This window comes from Strongylocentrotus purpuratus, unplaced genomic scaffold (genome assembly GCF_000002235.5).
Source record: "Strongylocentrotus purpuratus isolate Spur 01 unplaced genomic scaffold, Spur_5.0 spur5_scaffold_11, whole genome shotgun sequence".
In the NCBI taxonomy this organism is placed as follows: Eukaryota; Metazoa; Echinodermata; class Echinoidea; order Camarodonta; family Strongylocentrotidae; genus Strongylocentrotus; species Strongylocentrotus purpuratus.
The window spans coordinates 22444532-22469057 of NW_022145596.1; the positions used below are offsets into that span (position 1 = coordinate 22444532).

Below are 24526 nucleotides of genomic sequence, written 5' to 3' on the forward strand. Positions count from 1 at the left end.
TGGATTGAGGCTTTTCATAAAAGACGAATGGATTAAATTTGATTATATTTTGAAAATTGCCTATTGCTCTGCCTCAATATTGTGTACACCTACCGAATTCTAGCCCTGGACCAAACATGTACCTAACCCTAACCCTAATCCTAAACCTAACCTAAAACCTTATTCCAACCCAATACATATAAATCCTGTATGAAAGTTTTCTGTATCATAAGCCTGTATACAGGGTGTATCATAATAAAGGATATTGAAGTTTAATGACGATTTATATGGAAACTACTGATTTCATAATCAAGCACTTATGTCTGTTGTAAAGGACAGAATGTCCTCTTTTTAATGACACCCCAATCATACTTCTACTGTCACAGTTGACTGAATAACAAAGCATTGCTGTCCACCATGTGAAAGGTGCACTGTGACAAGTTAGCATTCAAAGATTAGTGCTTGTGTCAGCCCAGACATATTGAAATGCTGAACAATGAGTGGATTATGTGTCTAAGAAGGAAATGTTATCAAACTTGGCACAGTGCACCTTTCACATGGTGGACAGCAATGCTTTGTTATTCAGTCAACTGTGACAGTAGAAGTATGATTGGGGTGTCATTAAAAAGAGGACATTCTGTCCTTTACAACAGACATAAGTGCTTGATTATGAAATCAGTAGTTTTCATATAAATCGTCATTAAACTTCAATATCCTTTATTATGATACACCCTGTATATATATATCATTGACGAAATAAGCCCGGAGGTTGACGCCTTAGCATATTTCGGAGAACCCTCTTGACTATTAAAGCAGTGCCTATAATGTATGAAGTGTTCATGATTTTTCTTAACAGGTTCGAAGTGTTGGTCATTTATAATTTAGTTCAAACACGTATAGCAGGGGCACTTTCTCAATTTATTGCTTCTTAACACGTCATTAAACACCCCAAGTTATAAATTATTGGAGAGCGAGTGGATCTCCCTTTAAATTACGTGTTATGAATACGGATAGCAGTGCAAAGCATTGATGAATGATTAAATGCAAATTAATAGTAATGGCAATAATGTGGATTTTTATAGCGCTTCTAAATACAGAATACCGTCTCTCATTGCTTTTCATAGTATTACCCTGTTCATCGGATTCATTCATGCACAATGTGCAGCATCTCCACTCCCTGGGGAGTATTCTTACCATAAGATCATGTGGCAATTACTTACACAAAGGCTTTCGTCATCCTACCAGGTCCCCTTTTCTCTTCTGGGTATGGAGTGGGATAAACATTGAAGTGTGGAATTTAGTGTACAAAATAAATAGGTTATCATATTTGAATTACATATTTTAAACACCATTTGATTTAGTAAATGTCCTTAGAATCGATATAATCATTTCAATTTAGTGCTTCGACAGATTAAACATGAAAACACATAGCATGATATCATAAAGTAAATTAAGTTAATTACTTGAAAACTTTTTAAAATGTCGGTTATCCAAGTGTTGATATTACAGGCGGTATTATGGTGCATTTCATATTTTAAAAAACGACTCCAATACCGTTCTTGTCTGAATCCACGAATACATAAAAACCTTTCTCAATTTTAAGCGGTATGAGGAACCATAATACGCACTATATGAACGGAGGAAATATATAAATGACATTTCTTATTAATGAAATGAGTGAGTAATTGCGAATTGATTTAGAGTCCATTGAAATGGCACAACGCGAGATTGCATATCGAACAGGAAATTATAATTCTTATCGAAAACAAAAATCTTATTTACGACAGAAAAGGTTGCTCGCATAAACGCGCATGCATGAAGGCTCAAAAAAGGTCAATTTTAATGTAACATATACGTTGAAGACATTCAATGCTTACTGAGGTAAATTTCATAATATGAAAGTGGAGACAGGGGGATAAGGAGACAATTTGGTTTTGATAAGGTACGGCGCGGGAAAGAAAGCCTAGAGACTTGGATGTAATTATTCGTGAAAGACAGAAGTCACTCTTCAGGCATTATTCATTTGCCGAATACGTGTCATCTTTCGAACCTTACTGTACAGTGACTCAAAACTGCATGAAGCGAGTATCGGTTATTGATGTCTACATGATGATACCATTTGTTAAAGGTATAGACCAGTTTTGGAAACGCCCCATTCTCAAAAAATGAAATGGAACCTCTTTTTACCAATCATGTGAAAGAATATGTTTTGACTATAAATACGCGATGATACAAATTTTGCCGGAAACCGCCTACTAATTGATATATTTGGTAAATTATTATATCTATCCGGACCGGATAGATATCGCGCACGTGTCGCTTAGTCCCATATACATCTTTCTGTGTACAGTGCTTGTAACTTTACTAAGACTGGGCTAAATTTCATTTTGATGATTCCAGAACCTTGCAGTACACACCAGTACTTATATGCTAGATGATCAACCTTTTCTGATCGATTTCACAACGTTTCTTTTACAATGCAATTGCATGACCAGAACTCAACTTTATCTTTAATGTCAATTGGCATGATAAAGCTGTGTTAAGTTCAGTTTGTTAAAAAAGGGGGAAATAAACCGGTTGTTGGTTTTCTTATTCATCTCAAAAAGTAAGATGGAACTGGCTTTACCTATGAAGGTCATCATTCAGTAACGAGTCTAACAGTTTCATACACATGAACATATTTTAAATGCAATTTCTACTTTAGACATTGATTGGTATAAATAAAATTTGAATTTACTGTCTATATCTTGGCCAATGATGCTGCAACATTTTCATTATTTATATTATAGTCTCTAAGAGTAGTAACAAAATGCAATTCACTGTTGTCGTACACTGAAAATGACTAGTATTCCATTTAATGAAGAAACTGATAATACGAGGGAGAACCACATCTCAAATCATAACGTGCCATGAACTGCTTTGGGGTGCGACGCCTCTTTCATCCATGTAGACACGCTTTAAAGCACGAACTCAAGATTGACTCCAGACCTATGCATAATGGGTTTATACTGATCTCAGTAAATTCGGTTTTACTAAAAGAGTTGGGGGCTTAGGTAAACTGACTCTCGCAGAGATAAACAAAATACCAAGAAACCTACTATACACTCTGAGCAAAAATAGCTTTAGTGACAGCAGTAGATTGAGCTACAGCTTTAAGTCGGTGACAGAATCGTGTGAACATCGCCCGGTAGAGGATTATAATCCGCTATTGTTCGCACGTCATTCTTGCAACCACAATTACTCTGTGTTTTTTCCTTTATCATTTAAAATACATTGATTATGTTGAAAACAGTAAGTGTGCTGCTAGGAGTAGTATAATGGTTGTTCTAACAACGATTAATTAGATCGATACAAGAGTGCACAGAAACAAAGTGACATTGTAGGTTCATTCTGTTTTCTTCAGGTTTGAGAATGCAGAGCAACTACTAAATTTTATTGAATGCCTTAGGGGGAGAGGAGAGAGAGGAGGAGAGAGAGAGAGAGAGAGAGAGAGAGAGAGAGAGAGAGAGAGAGAGAGAGAGAGAGAGAGAGGGAGAGAGAGAGGGAGAGAGAGATATACAGAGATACAGAGAGGGAGAGAGAGAAAAAAGGAAAAGTGGAGAGAGTGTGAGAGGTAGAGGGATATGGAGGGGGGAGAGAGAGAGAGAGAGAGAGAGGGAGAGAGAGAAGGGAGATAGAAAAAGAAAGCTGGGAGAGAGTGGGAGAGGAAGAGGTAGAGAGAGAAAGGCAGACAGACAGACAGAGAAAAGTATAGTTAGAGAGAGAGACAGAGAGAGGCAGAAAGAGATAGGCACTATGAACATGACTGACAATGAGAGCGAACAAAATATACAGTTCCTCAGGTAGACAAAGGAACATCCCTTCACAGCTATTATGTAAAAAGGTGAATATGCATGTGACACCTGTTCTACACATTTTTACATAATAGCAGTAAGGGATGTTCCTTTGTCTACCTGAGCCTGAACTGTATATTTTGTCCGCTCTCATTGTCAGTCATGTTCATATAGTCCGGCAGCCATCTCGATATACCTTGTTTTAGGGTCTATAGTTTTTTTTTTTTTGGATTATAGTTCCTTAGACCATCAATTTGAAGAATCCGATTGCTGACACTCTGTCAGCCTTGAGCAATTTGAGATATGTGACGTCACACAAAATGGCCGCCAAAATACCCTTTTTTACCAAAATTAATGATAAGAAAATTGTTTACAGTATTTTTCTACATTAAATGTCAGTCAAATATCTTAATTTTTTCTAGGATCATCACTAAGTAAAAATTGACGATGTTGTATGATAACAAATGGCATGTAAATTTGCATAATTCAGATTGGCGCCCTCTATAGACACGTTAACTTGCAAATTTTAAATGATGACCAAATGCCAATTTCTAACATGAAATTAACATTTTTTATAAGTCAGACGCACTGAATACTATTAGAAAAAATTGTGCACCACATTTTGGTGTGATTTTTTTGTTATTTTGTACTTTAAAGGTAAAGATCAGTTTTGGAAACGCCCCCCTCTCAAAAAATGAAATGGAAGCTCTTATCACCAATCATGTGAAAGAATATGTTTTGACTAATACGTGATAATACACATTTTGCCGAGAAACCGCCTACTAATTGATATATTTGGTAAATTATTATATCTATTTAGACCTGGTAGATATCGCGCACGTGTCGCGTAGTCCCATATACATCCTTCTGTGTACATTGCTTGTAACTTTACAAAGACTGGGCCAAATTTCTAATCGTTTTGATGATTCCAGAACCTTGCAGTACACACCAATACTTATAAGCTAGATGATCAACCTTTTTCTGATCGATTCCGCAACGTTTCTTTCACAATGCAATCGCATGACCATTACTGGTCTTTATCTTTAATACTTGAAGAAAACAAGCTAGAATTTCATGCTCTCTGTCCCATAGATATGAGGTGCCATATGGTTATAAATGCCCGTTTTCAGTGACAGCATTCCGAAATTTTATTTGTATTTTGAGGTAATACATTCTTTTATATGAACCTATCATAAAAAGGTTCCTCTCTTACAACGGAATTTATATCCACCCAAAATGACCAAACATGGTTACCTTCCAATGGCTATCATTTGCTGCTTTAGTTTGATCGTTATAACACTCGACAGGGGCGCGAAAACCACAGAAAATTGTGCATGCTAGTTTTGCTTTGTTGCATTGGCACCGTGATGATTTACATAGGCTTCCACTCGCACAAGTGCACCGTATTAACCTTAATATGTTGTCAGGTGCGAGTTGTACATTTGTAAGTACGTGACAGGGATCAGGGATTTGGTTTCCTCTTCTTTTGCATAGCCATACTTTGTAGGATCCAATGATGTGGGTCGTGACTGCAAGGCGTGCTTCCACACACATGTTTGCAGATGAGCTCTCTTGCCAACTGAGTCCAAAGGGAGTCAAATCTTCTGCTTCATCACTTTCAGCAATGCATGTACCCTTTTCAATCCCAAAGTATGCCCCAATAGTGTCGCATCCCCTCAACGCATGTCCTGCCAACATCGATGGAATGATATCTCCTAACTTGTGTACAGTGGCAGGAATGTCAATAACAGTTCGCTCTTTGATGAATCCATGATCATTTGCGTTCTAAGTTATTCATGTAGATAATGATGGACCCTAACCCTAACAGCCAGGACCCTAACATACCTTTTTTCATTAGCAGCAATTTGAATCGCTTGCTGTACTATGATGTTGTCTGCTTCTTCATGTGTTATGGAAAGATCTTCCCTTGGCATGACATCGCTGCCTGGTATAACTTCAACAGATACATCATCTTGACCGGTAATGACCAGCTTGTGCTCTTGCCTATTTCTGAACACCTCATCATTCTACAGAATCACGCATACCGGTATATGATGTCGATCAACTGTAGTTTATTGTCAGTAGTTTCTGGGAGGGAAGCAGTGAGGTGGGAAAACTCTTTTGGATGACTCTCGATTCGTCATGACTTCTAGAAACCCTGGTGGCACACCAACCAAAGATCATCAGATTTAATCCAGAGTAGAGCACAACCATCAAACGGGCTGTACAAGGTTGTTCAAGTGACACGTCAACCTTTGTCAAATTCTTCAAGTTCGCCTTTGACCTGGTGAAAGCTTCCATGACAAAATATTCTTGATATTGACATATCTTCAACTTGCCTGCAGTCCTATTACTCTAGAGTAGATCAACTTGGTGTCATAGACTTTCGAATCCTCCAATGTTAATTAAACTACACCCTCCAAGTGGTTGAAAACTTCACCTACCTCGGCTCCATGTATTAAGCACCTCTCCCTTGATCTCGAGATCAACGTTCACATTGGCAAGGCAGCAACCAAGATGGCTAGACACTCAAAGCAGGCCTGGAAGATCACTTTACTATAAACCACCAACACGAAAATGAAGATCTACCAGGCCTATATGCTCAGCACTCTCCTGTATGGCAGTGAGTCGTGAACCCTGTATGCAAGTCAGGAGCGCCGTTTGAATGTTTTCCATTTCCGCTAGTTGAGGCGAATCCTAGGCATCAAATGGCAGGACCACATTCCAAACAAGGATGTCCTCAAAAAGGAGGGATGATGACCATCTACGCTCTTCTATCACAACGACGGCTGAGATGGCTCGGTCATGTCAGTCGAATGGAAGAAGGCCGCATTTCAAAAGACATCTTGTACGGAAAGTTAGCGACCAGAACCAGGACTGTTAGAAGACCTGGCCTTCGCTTCATGGATGTGTGCAAGAGGGATATGGAGGCCAGTGAAATCAACCCTACAAAATGGGAAGCCTATGCTTCAGACTGCCCCAAATGGAGATGCGCTGTGAAGACATGTATACAGAGGAGTGATCAGAAGAGAGTAGAACAGTGGGAGGAGAAAATACAACAAAGACGGCAGCTAGCCACGGCTTCAACAGCACAGCCACACATGAAATTTGTCTGCAGCAACTGCAACAGGACCTGCCTCTCTAGGATTTGACTGTTTAGTCATAGCAGGAGCTGCACAGCAAGAAACTCTTGCTTGAAGCTGTTAAACAGATGTACAATTGACGGTGTTCAAAGGGAGGGAGTTCCAGAGTCTTATTGTTTCCGGGAAGAAGCTCCTCTTTTAGACAAGCATTCAGGCAAAATGAACAATTATCTTCTTGGAATGCCCTCTGTGCACGGATGTTGATGGAGTGAGGAAAGTATGTGGAAAGTCTTTCAGCGGGCTGTTGATACGAAAGAACATCACCACCTGAGCCTGTACCCTGCGTTCTTGTAATGTTGGCCACTTGAGCTGGTTCAGGATGGCTTCTACTTTGCTTGTCCTGCAGTGGTCATTGCAGTAGGAGCGGACATAACGCCGTTGACCCATTTCAAGCTTCTTGATGATTGCTAATTGTTTGAGTGTTAGGGTCCCATATAATTATGATGATGGCATACTCCATGATTGGTTGAAGGCGAGTATCGTAGCACAATTATTTAACTTTTCTAGGACATGGTTGGATATTTCTTTGAAGGAAGGCACGGGTGGAGTTGGAGTATTTGCTGATAATGTTGATATGTGGGTTCCAGCTGAGGTTTTTCTGCGACTTAACACCTCGATACTTTGCTATATTTTTGTCATCTAGGGTCTGTCCGTGAATTTGATGATGGATTTGCGTTTATTGATGACATGTAGAACCTGACATTTATGTGGGATGAATTCCATCAGCCAATCACGCTCCCAGCGTTGCAGTGAGTCAAGATCCTCATGGAAACGTTAGGTGTCTTCCTATGTCTTGGTGTTGCTGTATAGCATGCCGTCGTCAGCAAAGAGCCTGACTGTTGGTTTTGGGGAGAGGTACGGTGGCAGATCATTAAGGAAGAGGAGAAACAGCATCTGGCCGATAACGCTGCCTTGCGGGATGCCAGATGTTACTTGGCTGGTGTTGGAGATGGGTCCTTCCAGTAACACCTGCTGGGTCCTGTAACTCAGGAAGCCAAAAAAACCAAGCATGTGTGGGTTCCCGGATTTCATAGAATTGGGGCTTGTGTAACAGCTATAGCCTTCCATGGGGAACCTTGTCAAATGCTTTGGAGAAACCAAGGAGTGTCATGTCCAATTGGTCTCTGGCATCGATGCCTTTGGCAAGGTCCAGGACAGCAAGGACAAGCTGTGAGACGCAGGATCGCTTCTTTCGAAAGCCATGTTGTGCATCAGACAAGATCTTGTGGCTTTCAAGGTGGTTCTTGTTGCTGCTAAGAACGATGTGATCCAGTACTTCACAGGTTACTGACGTCCGAGAGAGAGCTTTGTAGTTCTCTGGCTTGCTACGGTCAGCTTTCTTGAAGATGGGATCAATATAATTTATAGCCATCTTCCATTTATCAGGTATGCACGCTCTGTTTAAGGGAGGCTTGGAAGAATAGAGGGAACACAGGTGTCAGTTTGGTGGTCAGAAGTCTGGCTGGGATTTGGTCAGGACCAGTGGCTTTATGAACATCAAGCTCAGACAGGATCTTCAGAACCCCTGGTGGCGAGATATTAATTTGATCCATGGTTGGGTAGGGGCTTCGTCCTTTGTCTCTCAGACTAGTCATATCTTCATTGCAGTTGAAGATGGGTGAAAACTGATTACTTAGAATGTTCGCCTTTGAGAGGCTATCTGAGTAAGTCATTCCATTAGATTATTTCAATGGAGCCAACCCTGAAGCATCGCATCGCTTGCCGTTTATGAAACTCCACAAACACTTTGGTTTACAGTTGGTGTCTGGGCTGACAATTTTTGTCAGGTACCCGTTGTAGACTTTCTTGGAAATTGTGTCATAGAATCCACCAGGTAACTTCTGTTAAAACTCATGCATCTGTCTGGTACCGATGCCAAATGCTTTATCATCATTCACTAACGCTGGATCAATACTGATCTAAATAAAGCCTATGAATGGAACAATAATGTACCGTAAAATCACTTCTCACTGATTCTCTTGTAGATCTTGGTTTCTTTACATGTATCTTAATTTAGACCAAAAAATATGTAAGGTTAAAGCTGCACAATCGTAATTATTTCATGCATACGAAGCATATAATATGTGTTTAACGTGACGGAGATCTAAGACATTGGCATTTGGCTGGCACACCTATTTTTATGCAAAATTAATATATTTATAGAGGGCGCTATTTCAAAATATGCAAATTAGCTTGTCATCTATGGCCGTGCATCATCACGAAACAATTTTTAGTGATGGTCCTAAAGAGATACAGACATTTGGCAGCCCAAAATTGTAGAAAAATCCTTGTTTTATATTTATTAAACATTTTTAGAGAAAAATCATGTACTTTGGCGGCCATTTTGTATGACGTCACATATCTTAAATTGCTCAAGGCTGACTGAGTGTCAGCAATCGGATTCTTCAAATAGAAGGTTTAGGCAATCATAATCCATTGAGAAAAAAGAAATTGGCACACCTATTTTTTATGCAAAATTAATATATTTATAGAGGGCGCTATTTCAAAATATGCAAATTAGCTTGTCATCTATGGCCGTGCAACATCACAAAACAATTTTTAGTGATGGTCGTAGAGAGATACAGACATTTGGCTGCCCAAAATTGTAGAAAAGGCCCTATTATATATTTATTATACATTTTTAGTGAAAAATCATGTACTTTGGCGGCCATTTTGTATGACGTCACATATCTTAAATTGCTCAAGGCTGACAGAGTGTCAGCAATCGGATTCTTCAAACAGAAGGTTTAGGCAATCATAATCCATTGAAAAAAAAACTATAGACCCTAAAACAAGGTTAGGCCAATAATCTGGATTTGGCTGCCGGACTAATAGTGAGGGATATGAATAGGGACCCCGATGTTAACGGGGTATTACAGTCATCGTTCCTCAGTAGGTTATGAGACATGCATGGAATAGGCATGTACATGAAACACATATACATGCATGCATCAAATACCCTTTTTACACACGGGGCGCCATTTTGATTGCATCAATACATGCGCTAATTTTGCCTATGAAAACAATAACTGGATGCGCCGTTTGAAATACAACGCAATGCTTGCAGTGTTTTCCATTCACATTTTGTGTACAATGTCACATCACTGACTGGCGCGTCAAAGAACGCACCAGTCAGTGACGGGGCCCTACGTCTGAAAAATGACGCACCGTCTGCATTTGGGCGGAGATAAATAATTAGCTGATCAGGGCCCCGTCTTATAGAGATTTGCGATTAATCGCAACTTATTTGCGATTGATATCAATCACAAATATGTACATAAGAGATAGGAGACTGTAAAGTTACGATTGATTTGGATCAATCGCAACTTTTTTTGAGACGGGGCCCAGTACTACAAAATCGAAGAAAAGATATTGAACCAAAATTGATAACAAAGCTTTAGCCTGTCTGTGTCCGAATGTGTACATAGTGCATAAACGTAAACTACTCTCAGTCACCTTTGTAAACAAAAAATTGTCGTTCGAATCCGTCGAACATAACTTTGATTGCACAAAGGAAGAACACATTAGTCATCCATGATGCAAAGTGGGCAAGCATTTTCAATATTATAAAGGTCAGTAGGAATGGGAGGTTGCGTTTTATATTTTTCTTTCATTTGGCCAGGTGCCTACTGTTCGTATAACTTTTCCTTTCCGATGAGCATTATTTATCTCTGGTTGTCCCTTGTAAGATTTCATAGTCCCTTATTAAATACCAGCAGTCGACAGCTAGTCCTTTGAGTGTTGTTATATTTATGTATGTGAGACATGTGTACATTTCATGTGATTAATATTTTATTTATGCTAGACATGTGTACATTTCACGTCGCTTATATTTCATCATGTGATCCATCATACATTTATGTTGAAAGGATGTGATGTTTAATTTGACATGAAAAGGATCGATCGAACATGAAATACAAACAAAAAAGCGTGAATGTTTTTTAGTCCTTGAGATTGGACAAACGTCTAAATTACGTGTTTTGTTTACCTTTACATTACAGTGCGTTGAGACTACAGAACCAAACGGCAGAGATCTTGAACCGGATATTTGATGGTTATGACAAAAGGCTGCGTCCTGGTTTCGGAGGTCAGTATAAATGGTGTTGGAGAGGGACAATTAATGCTGTGCATGTACAAAAATGAATAGAAATCCTAAAATATTTTTCTTTCAATAAAAACGTCTTGTTTTCGTTTTTTTCTTCTTATAACTCATCTTAAATTCTTGTTAATAGTGGTTCAATAAGTAGCCTTGAATAGTTAAATACAAAAGAATACAATATCCAGATGAAAAAAAAACACAATATTATTAGATCAATTGAAACAGATGAACTAAAATACCCTTTTTGTTGTTAGAGGAAGAGAGGAACATTGAAATGGAAATTGATTATTTATTGTCAGTTTTTTTCCATCGGTATGTATAATTTTACCAATCAATTTACAAATAAAGGATATCAATAACCATAGACAATCACAGCAATCGATGACGGTTATAATGCAAATGCTTTTCCGTTTTCATGAAAGAGAAATGGTTTGTAAGGCTTTTATGCACAAGATTCAATCTCGAACAGTCTAACATTGGCTTTATTTTGTGGTATTATTATCAATCTTAGTATATAATAGGTTTAAGATATTGCATGTAATTTAGGTATTTAAGTAACTGAAGCGATCCACGGCGAGACGGCCCGGTGGCCAAAGCCGCCCCGCCTAGTACCGACTCAGAAAATGTTAAAGTATAACTTTAGTTCTTGAAGTGTAGAAAACGAAGATAAATCAAAGTCACTAAAACAAATTCTTGATTGGAGTTGAAGATTTATTACGTAGAATTAATAAAATCACGAAGTTCATGTTTTGGGGCTGGGCAACCCAACTGAAGCAAATTAGCAACTCATGTCAGTATTGTAACGGAAAAGAGGTCCCGCTCCAGAGACGCAACTCGGTTTTTATCCCCCCGAACTGACACGCCTCGTCCTCCCAAAAATTGAGGCGTGTCACACAGACGCTTTGCGTAATATCAATCCACCCATAATTAGTTTCCGTATTAAAAGGTCCTATATTTCTTGGCGAATTTACCCCCTCGGATATAAGGCGCTCCGGACGATCCGCATCTCTATTCCTCACATACTTCTTTCACGCACCCACCTGTGTCTCTTACATTCTAATCTTTCAAACAAGAGATGCAAATCACCCGGAGACCCAACAACCCTGGAAATTAATTCAATCAATATAAGAAGGGATAAATGTTGCTATGTCCGTCCACACTAGCGAGCCCACATGCTTCTGGCTATTACACACCTGTAATCCTCACTTCCTCTCTCATACTATTTCGATAGTGTGAACAGACCCGGCAACAAGGAAAAACCCTTCCAATTATAATACAAATCTATTTCCCAATTTGCATAATTAAATTTAAGTCAACTGTGGCGACACGCCCAGCGACACCTAATCCAATCGGCCAAGCCGAAAAAGTAGAGCCAAAATTAAGAGCGCAACGTCTCGGAACAGGTGTTAAAAATAGCATACAAGGAATTCACCATGTATGTTTGTAAACATAGTTCTAGCGAAATCTACCAGGAACTTGCCTTGTACATGTACGTCAATGAACCTTTGAGGAAAACGTAAACACGAGAATATCAATATCATTACAAACTCCCCTACTGAAACGATCTGTCCCATAAGATCGCAACAACAAAAAAATAGAAATTCTCGACATATATACGTTCCCCTCCAAGTTACACACACGTACATGGCTGCCCAGCCCTAAAACATCTACAATAACTTCATATACATCATATAAAGCCAACATGGCTTCCAAATTACAATATATAAACACACATATCAAACTGGTAATCCAACTCACAAAAATGCCCACTAGTTCAAACATACTTAGAAATATCACCTCCCATTAATGACACCCTTTGCATATTAAAACAGCATGTCAATATTTTGCAAGTAATTGCACAACCTGAACGAAATAGTCAATTAACAAACCCTCAAACCCCAAAACTGTTTGCGAAGCTTAGGGAAGTGTCACAACCCCGGCGGTCAGAGCCGGATACCCCAGACCTCCTCCAACCGGTTGTTGGGACTTCTCCTGCCACTTGTAAACATCCATATGTAATCAGAAACTACTTTAAAAAAATTGACATATACTAGTGAGAATACATGCACCTTCTCCGAACACTGGAATAGACAACGATACGTGTAACTGGAAAAATATAAAAATTTGTAATATACAACCAATTTCAACACGCAATTAGGCCAAAAATCACCATAACCATAAATGACCCCAATTACAAATCACCACAATTACAACCAAAAATGTTTTCGACAAAAACTAGAAATCCGACGGAGCGTACGCCGATACAACTCTGTCCCCCGGGGAGTGAGGTGCACCCCATCAATGATAAGATGGGGCGCGTGTGGGAGCAAACGATGCTCCCATACCCACACAAAGTCCCGGTGGAAAGAACCCTCCGACATAAGTCGGTTGAATTCTTCCACACAGGAGTTGAATTCCTTTAGAGACAGAGTCGAACCGGCCCATCTCCGAGTCCGTGGGAGCACGGGGAGGAGAAAGATCGCCGTGGGGAACAACCCCCGACGACCCAACTCATCCACGAACTCCCACAGACGCCGAGCCACGGTCGCGGGCTCCGCATGACACAAGTCGTTGGTACCCAAATCGATGTCCAACACAGATTGCGTGGAGCTGGCCTCCTCCAGAATACGAAAATACCTTCTCGGGTTAGCCCGCATCCTGGAGAAGCTCAGCCCCCCCTCTCCGTAACACTGCACAGAACGCTGCTCAGCAGCTACGATAAGTGACAACTCCCCAGCCCGCCGGCCCAGAGTCCGGCGGACAAAGCTATGACCGAATAAGAACATGACTCATAAAATCAGGACGGGTGCCCAGCCCTAAAACAGTAAAAGTTTGATAATTAAAATTATTAACTCTCCAATTTGATGTAAACGACTAATTACCGTGATAATTAACCGTCAATATTCCGGTCCCTTCAATAAGAATACGAAATATCCGACTGAACATAGAATATCTCAAAATTTGTAGATAATCAGCGCAAAACTGATTTTGGTAAATTAAAAGGGTTAGAATGTCTACCCTTAGTTTGTCTTTGCGACCTTCTTGGGATGGCACCATCCTGATTCCCTGGAACATTAACATTATCATCTCCAGCTCGCCCTGCTACATCTTCCTCCCCTACTGGATCTATACCTACTTGATCAAAATTAGGAACCAACATATACTCTGCCATGTATTTATCTTGCTGTTTACGAGGACATACTTTATCATGTACATGTACATCAGTGAAATTATCCTTATTTAACTCTACCGCCTCTGTGTCCGAGGGCACTTCTCTTAACAATTTACGATTAATCACCTTTACTTCACCTCCATTAATGGGTCGAACATGATAAACATCTTGGTGGTCATTATGCCAGATAACTAAATATAACTTATCCAAATAGACATCCTCTAACTTATGCCTCTTATCAAATGCACATCTCTTCAATAATACAGTTGAACCAATACTTGGATTCGAAACATTATCTGAAATTTTTGCATCTACTCGAGCCTTATTGCGGGATGCTAATCTCTGGGTCCTCTCTTTGACTACCTCCTGAGCCCTACTAACTAAATCTACTTGATTTTGCACAAAGTTCTGTTCCCACTCAACATCATCCAAACCCAAAAGGTGATCTAAGGGAATGCGCTCTTTTCTACCAAACATGAGAGCAAATGGGCTGACTCCAGTAGTTGTATGAGGGGTAGTGTTGTACATATATACCAAATGAGGCAATAATTCAGGCCATCTACGTCTATCACGTTGATCAAGAGACTTAATTAAACCAAAAAGGGTCCTATTAAAACGCTCGGCTTGACCATTACCCTGAGGATGATATGGAGTGGTATGCGTCTTGGATATACCATAAAGCTTACATATTTCCTTGATCACATTACCCTCAAAATTACGTCCCTGATCACTATGGAGTCTATTTGGAATACCGTACTTAGTAAACCAGTGCTCTTGTAGAGCCTTAGCTACAGTAGAAGCATGCTGATCCTTGCAGGGAATTGCTTGAGCTAACTTAGTATAAACATCTGTAATAACTAAAACATCTTCAAAACCACCTTTACCTTTATCTAACTTAACAAAATCTATTGCCACTATTTCAAGTGGGCTGAAAGCCAACAAATGCCTCATAGGCGTTCTGGACCGAGGTTGCGTCTCTTTAGCCTTAGCACATTTCACACACTTCTTGACATAAGAACCAACTTCAGTATTCATATTTGGCCAAAAGGCCCTAGATCTTATTAATTCATAAGTCTTATTTCTACCTTGATGTCCCCATTCATCATGACATCCTACCAACACATTCTTACGTAAACATTGAGGAAGTAAAACTTGGAATATCTCCCCAAATACAGGGTCTAGCACTCTTCTTACTAACAAACCATCTTTTAATGAAAGGCGAGACCAATGAGTCAACCATGATTTAACATCATCAGGTTCTGAAGGATGTTTGAAGTATTCATCACCGGGTGCCCAATTCCGGGACCACCGCTCCCATACAAACTTCATGTTTTGGGGCTGGGCAACCCAACTGAAGCAAATTAGCAACTCATGTCAGTATTGTAACGGAAAAGAGGTCCCGCTCCAGAGACGCAACTCGGTTTTTATCCCCCCGAACTGACACGCCTCGTCCTCCCAAAAATTGAGGCGTGTCACACAGACGCTTTGCGTAATATCAATCCACCCATAATTAGTTTCCGTATTAAAAGGTCCTATATTTCTTGGCGAATTTACCCCCTCGGATATAAGGCGCTCCGGACGATCCGCATCTCTATTCCTCACATACTTCTTTCACGCACCCACCTGTGTCTCTTACATTCTAATCTTTCAAACAAGAGATGCAAATCACCCGGAGACCCAACAACCCTGGAAATTAATTCAATCAATATAAGAAGGGATAAATGTTGCTATGTCCGTCCACACTAGCGAGCCCACATGCTTCTGGCTATTACACACCTGTAATCCTCACTTCCTCTCTCATACTATTTCGATAGTGTGAACAGACCCGGCAACAAGGAAAAACCCTTCCAATTATAATACAAATCTATTTCCCAATTTGCATAATTAAATTTAAGTCAACTGTGGCAACACGCCCAGCGACACCTAATCCAATCGGCCAAGCCGAAAAAGTAGAGCCAAAATTAAGAGCGCAACGTCTCGGAACAGGTGTTAAAAATAGCATACAAGGAATTCACCATGTATGTTTGTAAACATAGTTCTAGCGAAATCTACCAGGAACTTGCCTTGTACATGTACGTCAATGAACCTTTGAGGAAAACGTAAACACGAGAATATCAATATCATTACATAACTATTCAAGTAATATTAAATAATAAGAAAATAGTGTTTACAAGTAAATAACAACTGTCCAAATTTCGCAGAAATCATTCAAGTCGTGGCTGATTTCAGAGTTCTACCCCCCCCCCCCTCTCTCCTCCCCCTTAATTCCTGGTGGGTAAAAAATGGTCCATTGCAGCTTTGACTGATTAATGGCCCTGAGGAAGAAAGACTGGGAAATTATTCTTCACACTTTTCCACATTTTAAAAATTGGTATTAATTGCTTTCTCCTATCTCCGATTTTGTTCGCAGGCCCTCCTATTGATGTTACCGTTAGCATGTATGTGTACAGCATGGGTCCTATCACCGAGTCGAAGATGGTGAGACATGTTTTAATATTTTAATATTGCTTCTGGCATTTTTAGTCAAAGTGGTGTGAAAAGAGAATAAATTTGATATAAAAATGTAAATATGCGGGCATAGAGGCGTTAAACCTTGAATACACATGGGATTGAAACAATTATATCAATAAAAGCCTTTTGAGAGTTCATGTGTATGAATATTATATTATGGGTCAAAACAAAAATGTATTTGTATTAAATTATATTGTCAAATGAACAAATATTGAGCTAATCTGTAGTAAAAAAAAAAAAAAAAAAAAAAAAAGATCTACCGCAACTATACAAAGTAATTATTTTAGTTTTGTGCTTTGATATCATAACATTGTACGAATGTAAAATAGTAGAGTTTTCGTGGTTTAGTGGTTCATTCGCTTGATTCTAAATCAAAGGGTTAAGGGTTCGAATCCCATCACAGCAATAATGTTCTTTAGCAAGACATTAATCCATGGGTGCTAATCTCCACTTTGGAATAAATGGGTACCTATGCCCATTTCGCTAAACTTGTCATCTGTGACAAATGACAGTGTTTGTTATAAGCTAGTGAAATCCTTGCTTTTGATTGGTTATCAGCAGATTTGTCACTGATTTTTGTAAATGTCATTGAAAAAAGGCTTTGTTAAACGGTCCCTACATTATTAGGCCGCCCTGCCATGTCCGAGGTAATAACGTTGGAGCGCAAGGAGCGCCACGGTCCTTTATAAGGAAACATCGTATCAACATTTTTTAAATATTGAACGATATCATAATTTGAAGGAAAAAAACATAACACATTTCGGTCCTACGAATTCGGTTCGTCCTGCAGGAATACACACTGGACATGTACTTCCGCCAGCAGTGGCGTGACGAAAGACTACAATTCGATGCCGAGGTCGGCCTGGCACTCAACGCCGAAACCCTAGATAGTTTCTGGGTTCCCGACATCTATATCATCAACGAGAAATCAGCCGCTTATCACACCGTCCTCTACAAGAACTCTCTGCTCCGTATTGAACCCACAGGCGAAATGCTCTTCAGTACAAGGTATATAGGTGTTTTCATTTCATATGAATTATATTATTATACTGCATAATCCACAAATGACAACATACCGTCATAGATATATTTCATACAAATGATACACAGCAGTGAGGGCATTATTATACAAATGATACACAACAGTGAGGGCATTAGTAAGAATTACCCACATTAGGTACCTTTGGAACAGTTTAACACGCCCAAAGTGTTTGGACTGTTTTAAAGGTACCGAGTCTTGGTAATTTTACTAATTTGTTTTTATAAGATGATGTTTTATTTGTTTTATAAAATGATGTTTTATAGCATGATTTTTCTAATCCGGTCATTAGTAAAATTTGTTAGGCAAAAAAATGCCTTGTCATGTGTACGCTCTCAACCAATCATATTTTGATTAGGAACCGCTTCATCATGTTATAAATATAATTACATACCTCTGCTCAGCATTGTCGCGGCAACACAACCTGCTCTATTGCGTAATCAAAATGATGATGACACATACAAAAGAAAGTAACATCAAAGCTACTACCAAAAATCCTTAACATATTACTTCAACATCCCGAATATGTAACCCCTATAAAATTCCCCACACCCAAGGTAAATTCTCATAATGAAATGGTTTTCAACCAATTAAAGGTACAGGCTATACTTACACAAATAAAGTGGAAATCGATGATACGTAATAATTAATCTCAAAAGGCTTGTATGAGCAGAACAAATGTTAATAGCAAAACTGTTGTGTGATTCGGGTAATGAAAAGGGGTTTTATAGCCAGTTTTCATTTTCCAGCGAATGTTTAGTTTTGGGGGTAGGTAGGTGCGTTTACGACACGCATTTGGTAAATCATCTTGCATGAAATGTATTTCGCTATTTGTTTTTATTGTTATATATAATGTTAATCTATGATATATATATCTTTCTTTTTTTCTTCTTTCTAAAATTCATTTATTTTAGATTAACTGTGACTGCCAGCTGCAACATGGATCTCTCCACCTTTCCTTTTGATAAACAACGCTGTTCCCTCGACATGGAAAGCTGTAAGTAGAATGAACCATAACATAAAACAAAAACATTTAAATTGACAAATTTGAAAACGTTACATATTAACTCTTATCCTGCCACAGGGCTAATCCCCCCGTGCCAAAGCCCCAAATCCCCCTGTGCCAGATTGTTTTGGAGATAATCCTATTAACGCGATGGTTCTATGAATAGCGCGTGCAAAACACTAGGCACAGTCCAATGGGCATGAACAATAACTGCTATTACATATGCGTGCAGACATGCAAGAAGCAGAGGAGCAAAGGCTTGCTAGCGTGTACACGGCACCTAAACAATAGCGTGCTAGCAGCGTTATGGCAGGCTATGAATTAAGCATAAGTTTGTTAGTAATGACATGTTTTATTTTCTTTAAAATAAAGTCTCATTGTGTGAGTTGAGATTAAACAGTGTCTATACAGTTTCAAGGACATATTGTTAATTGTGAATTATTATATCTAAATGAAAACCAAAGTGTTAAAAAAGAGAACATGATCTGTAAGAATGATTAAATGTACATGCATTTATACAAGATGTGCAATTCATATTTCCACCAATGCCTGAACTACACTCTAAAATGCATCGAAATTGAATTATGTAGTAAATTATGTAAAGACAGAATCAGTACAATCTTTAATTTTGTACAGTTTTAGAACGGACATTTAGACATTACAGTTATAATAACTCTCGTGTTTTCAAATTATTCCATTTTATTTCAGATGCATACAGTGAAGACGATGTTAAATTCAAGTGGCTTGAGAACGGTCCTGTCTACGTGGACCCTAAAATCTCACTACCTCAATTCAAGTTCCTAGACTCCAGTGTCCGGTCAAGAATCGCCGAATATTTCGGTAAGTACGGGTTAGAATTGTTTAAAGAGAATGCTGAATTCTGCTCTAGGTATACACTATGATAATTTACAAGCCTTATCATTCATAATTTCATATACATGTACTACATTTTAATTTAGTAATGTAATGTCCCCTAAAAAGCGATATTCTTCAAATGCCTTCATATTCGGAATATGACGAGGAATGGCTAAAAAGTGTGGACCACAGTCTTATGCCACATGATTGTGTTGGTAGCCCTATATATATATACCCATATTCATATACCTGTATTAATATCATTCTAAAGTCTCGTCCATATCCATTGATTATTTATCTAAAATAATCACGATTGGCTGCAATAATGCCTAATTGCACGTGACTTACATATTAAACAAAAAAGTTCAAAGATATTACGATATTACACAAGATACAGAATCTGAATAAAATATCACAGTAGACATCTATTCTTACGTACTATACATGCGCTATCCTCCTATAGTATCATGACATCTAGTAACAAATTATGCCCGTTGCATACATGTATATACGGGCATCATTTCGATTGCGTTATCATTGCGTTTGTATTCAATCTATATAAACCACGTTACACAACTTTCGAACCCCCGCACATAAACCATCGATAAAGATCAGTGGCATTTTGAATCATCATCTTTTATTCATGTTGGTCATTACATGTCTCAGCTGTCGTAAGGCCTGTCGAATGTCAATCGAGCTTGTTGAATACCAACGGCATGCATTAGATCTTGTTCATGTAAAATGTATCACCTTATACATCTTCGGGACGTTTATAATGTCAGCCAGTCATGCAATTGAGATATTATGATCATCGCGATTACATTACAATGTTATTTACTGATGTAATTGAAGATTCGTGACATATCCATGATGTAATACCCAAAGTTAACTATCCTCCGTTGAATTACCATCAATTACAAAAATTGTTCTCCTCAGTCGGGAACTACACGGTCGTCAGCGCCGACTTCTACCTCGGCCGTGACATCACCTATTACGTCGTCCAGACCTACATTCCGTCGTCGATGATCACGTGTTTGTCGTGGTTGTCGTTCTGGATCAACCGCAACGCCGTACCCGCCCGCGTCGCCCTGGGCATCACGACGGTGCTGACGATGACCACGCTGGTTGGTAACGCAGGCAACTCCCTCCCCAAGCTGTCCTACATTAAAGCGATCGACTTGTTTCTTGGTATGTTTCTTGAACCGACTATTTTTTTTCTCATACCGACAACGATGCCATGATATTTTTAAAAACTTTTTTTAGCTCCTTGATCAAGATGATTTAGAATTTAAAAATAAGTCTTTCAGCTGAATTTATCAGATATTCTTTCGCTGCTTTTTCCTGTCTGCCTGTCAGCCCGCCTTCGACCTTTAACCTCAGCCCCCTTCTTTCTTTTGCCTTTTAACCCTCTATCTCACTCACCCCTCTCTATCCTCCCGATTTAAATGTATTTATTTATTCGTGTTATTCTTTTTCTCTCCCTTTTTGTCCCTTTCTTTCTTCTTTCGAAAAGGCATTGCCCGTCTGTTTTAACGTCTTAATATTCTCTTGTTTCAGGATTCACATCAGTATTATTACTCACTCATGTTATTGTTTCTGCCTTCTCTCTCTCTCTCTCTCTCTCTCTCTCTTTCTCCCTCCCTCCCTCTCTCTCCCCTCTCTCTCTCTCTCCCTCTCTCTCTCTCCCTCTCCCTCCCCTCTCTCTCTCTTCTACCACAATCACTCTCACACACCTTCCCACTAATGATACATCATCCAACAGTTTCTGACACTCTGTCTTCGAACATTACCTATTCTATTAAACGAACAGCGGGGATATGACCTATAATACCATGAACCGCGGGATGTAACATTATAAAACTTAAAGCTAACCCTGAGCTCCGGTATGGGAATCGTATTTCAAGAGAACGTGGCTATAATTCATTCTGGATTGTTTATCCTGCATTAGATTGATTGTTTGAACCCGTAATATGATAACAACTTCACAAAAACTTCCTGGAAATCATCTTCAATCAAACTCACCACTCTCATTTGCACACAGCGCCCTATGTGAAGCACATGATGTCGGGCTAGCTACTTACCCTGATTTCCTTATCTTTATATGCTCATTTCTCAGCCCCTATACTTTTTCTACCAAAATCCTTTGGCAAAATAATGTGATTTATTTGTAATCTTGAACATTCACTCTATGTTCTGTTTGATTATGTGGGAATTTATTTTCTATCATTGCCAGAACTCAAGCTTATCTTTAATTACCTATTTTATTAAACGAACAGCGGGAGTATGAGCTATGTAACCATGAACCGCGGGATGTTCTATTACGTAAACAGATGGGGCCTAAGATGTTCCATTAAATGAACAGCAGGACGTCATGTTCTACGAAAGAAACAGTTGCACTTTAAATGCTCGTTTAACCCTTTGCTTACTGGAACATGTTGATCATGTACTAAGCCTATTGGAATAATAGAAACCAATAGCCAAAATGATGGGATGAACAGCACATGACCTATAAAACAAACGAGGTGACTTCAGATGCGCTGTTATAATTATGGCCTCCCAGCAATACAAATGTCACCAAATTATCAACGTTCAGTTATCGGGTCCAAAATTTAAATGCAATCATATCAATTTATAAGAAATAAAAAAAAAAAAAAAAAAAAAAAACATTTACAAAAGCTATTCGTCGTGGTAGTTTTTATTTCTTAATTGTTCTCGTCATGTTTAAGTTTTCCTCTTTTTGTCTCGTTCAACCTGCTATTTCTATTATTACTTTTACTTTGTGCTATTTTCCGTGTTTTCTTTCCTCTTGGAGTATGCCATTATATTATTATCATCAATATCAACCATTTAGTTTTTCTTTGTTTTCGCATTTAGCATGGTCATATTGATATCGGTCTGAAATCATGACTTCATTTTCCAACTCTCTCTTGATAGGTATGTGCTATTTTTTCGTGTTTGCTGCCCTCTTGGAGTACGTCATCGTCATCTACTACGACCAACCTCGTTACAGGAAAGCCCGTGAACTCATGAAAGAGTTTCAAGACCATGAGCACGCAGCCAACAAGGAGGATTCAGCCAGGACAAATGACGTGGTAAGTCGGACAGCAAGGCAGAAGACATTTAAGGTCGTTTTTTGATTTGCCGCAATAATTAGGAATACGCTTTTAATAAACGTACTATTCTGGTTAAAGATAAACTTGAGTACCGGTGATGCGATTGCAATTTTGTGTAATGCAAGGTTCTGGAGTCATCAAAATCATCATAAGTTTGGCAAGTCTTGGTAAAGTAACAATCACTTACACAGAAAGATGTATATGGGACAACACATATGGTGTCGGGGCTAGTACTACCCTGATTTTCTTATCTTTCTATGCTCATTACTCAGCCAGTATAAATTTTCTTCCAAAATTGTTTGGCACATGACATTTATTTGTAATCTTGAACATTCAGTGTAAGTTTCGTTAGATTCTGTGAGAATTCATTTTTTTTTTTACCAGAACTCAAGTTTATCTTTAATAACATGCCATAAATCATGAATACCCCTCTTCCCTTACTCACCTCTTCTTTATTTAGTTATACAACTACTACTTTCTACCCAACGCCCATGTTCCCCTCTCAACCACCACCAATCTCTTTCCCGTCTTCAGATCAAAATAATCATCAACAACAAAAAATATTCTTCGAAGGGGAACTAATTGATGTTGACATATTTACTGATAAATAATTATTGTGTGAAAGTTCCCTGAAAAATGCTCTCGTCAATCCACAAACATATCAGAAGCTTACCTGACATAGCAACAGTTAATATAAACAATATAGATTCCATTCATAGTATTGAACTTAATATGTGTAATATATAGTGTATAATTATGTCATTATGGTTTCCTTGAAGCAACTAAAGACTATCTTAACATACATAAATGAATATATAATAGGTCTATCAAATAAAATAAATGAAAGGATAAATGCACGGATAAATGAATAAAATAAACAAGTATATACATAAATAAATAAATATTTGCATTGATTAATTTAATAATTAAGAAAAAAAGACAAATACATGAATTATTGATGAATGAAAAGAAAACAATGAAACCGTATATAGAATTCGGGACAAATAATTGTTGAAAGTAGGTTATTTTTTTAAAATCCCGACGTTTAAAGCCTTCTCTGTCCCAGTGTTCTTCAAATCTATTGTTAAAACTCAATATTGTTCTTTCTCTATCTTTATATTATATACCTTTCTCTCTTATTCAATCTCTCTTTCTCTCTCTCTCTCTCTTCGACGACGCAATAGGCGATCGCGATAGACGATGAAGGAACCTCAAAGTCACGATCCGAACAGAACGGTCGGACGTCGACGTCGAGCAGCCGAGATCACCGTCGACCTCCGACATCGCAGGACATCAACCGCAGCCTTCAGTTGGACGCCATGCGCAAGGCCGGCGACGCCGACTGCGGGTTTCTCGAGGGGAAGGTGGAGACGGAAGAACCGGACTGTATGCAGGAGACACTGTGCTCGTTCGCGCAGTCGATCAGGGAGAAGGTGTGCGTCTTCGGGTTCAACCCGTACTCCGTCGACAAGGTAGCGCGGGTCGCCTTCCCTCTGACGTTCTTCAGCCTCAACCTCGTCTACTGGCTCGTCTATCTCGTCTTCGATAACATCACCCTCGAAGATCTGATGAACAAGGAAACGTAACGCTGGTCGGTCCCGGGGAAGAACCTTTTGTACTGACACTTCTACCTGCGTGTTTCAATATCGATTTTATTGCATATATGAATTACGATGTGCTTAGAAGTATATTTATCGTTATTCCAATACTTACTACATGTAAGGGTTTTTACGTGTTTATTAATAATTATATACAATGCAACACGTTGATATAGTA

The 24526-nt window shown here is 38.9% G+C and overlaps 1 protein-coding gene across 1 annotated transcript in view; it reads left to right on the top strand.

Moving 5' to 3' along the window:
* LOC115918504 (gamma-aminobutyric acid receptor subunit beta-1-like) overlaps positions 1-24526 on the top strand; it is a 34696-nt gene extending 10170 nt beyond the window's left edge. The window contains exons 2-9 of the mRNA XM_030980911.1: positions 10957-11042; positions 16637-16704; positions 17528-17745; positions 18691-18773; positions 19491-19622; positions 20574-20825; positions 22572-22729; positions 23935-24526. Of these exons, the coding sequence (XP_030836771.1) occupies positions 10957-11042; positions 16637-16704; positions 17528-17745; positions 18691-18773; positions 19491-19622; positions 20574-20825; positions 22572-22729; positions 23935-24336 (1399 nt within the window). The 3' untranslated portion in view covers positions 24337-24526. The remainder of the gene's footprint in view (positions 1-10956; positions 11043-16636; positions 16705-17527; positions 17746-18690; positions 18774-19490; positions 19623-20573; positions 20826-22571; positions 22730-23934) is intronic.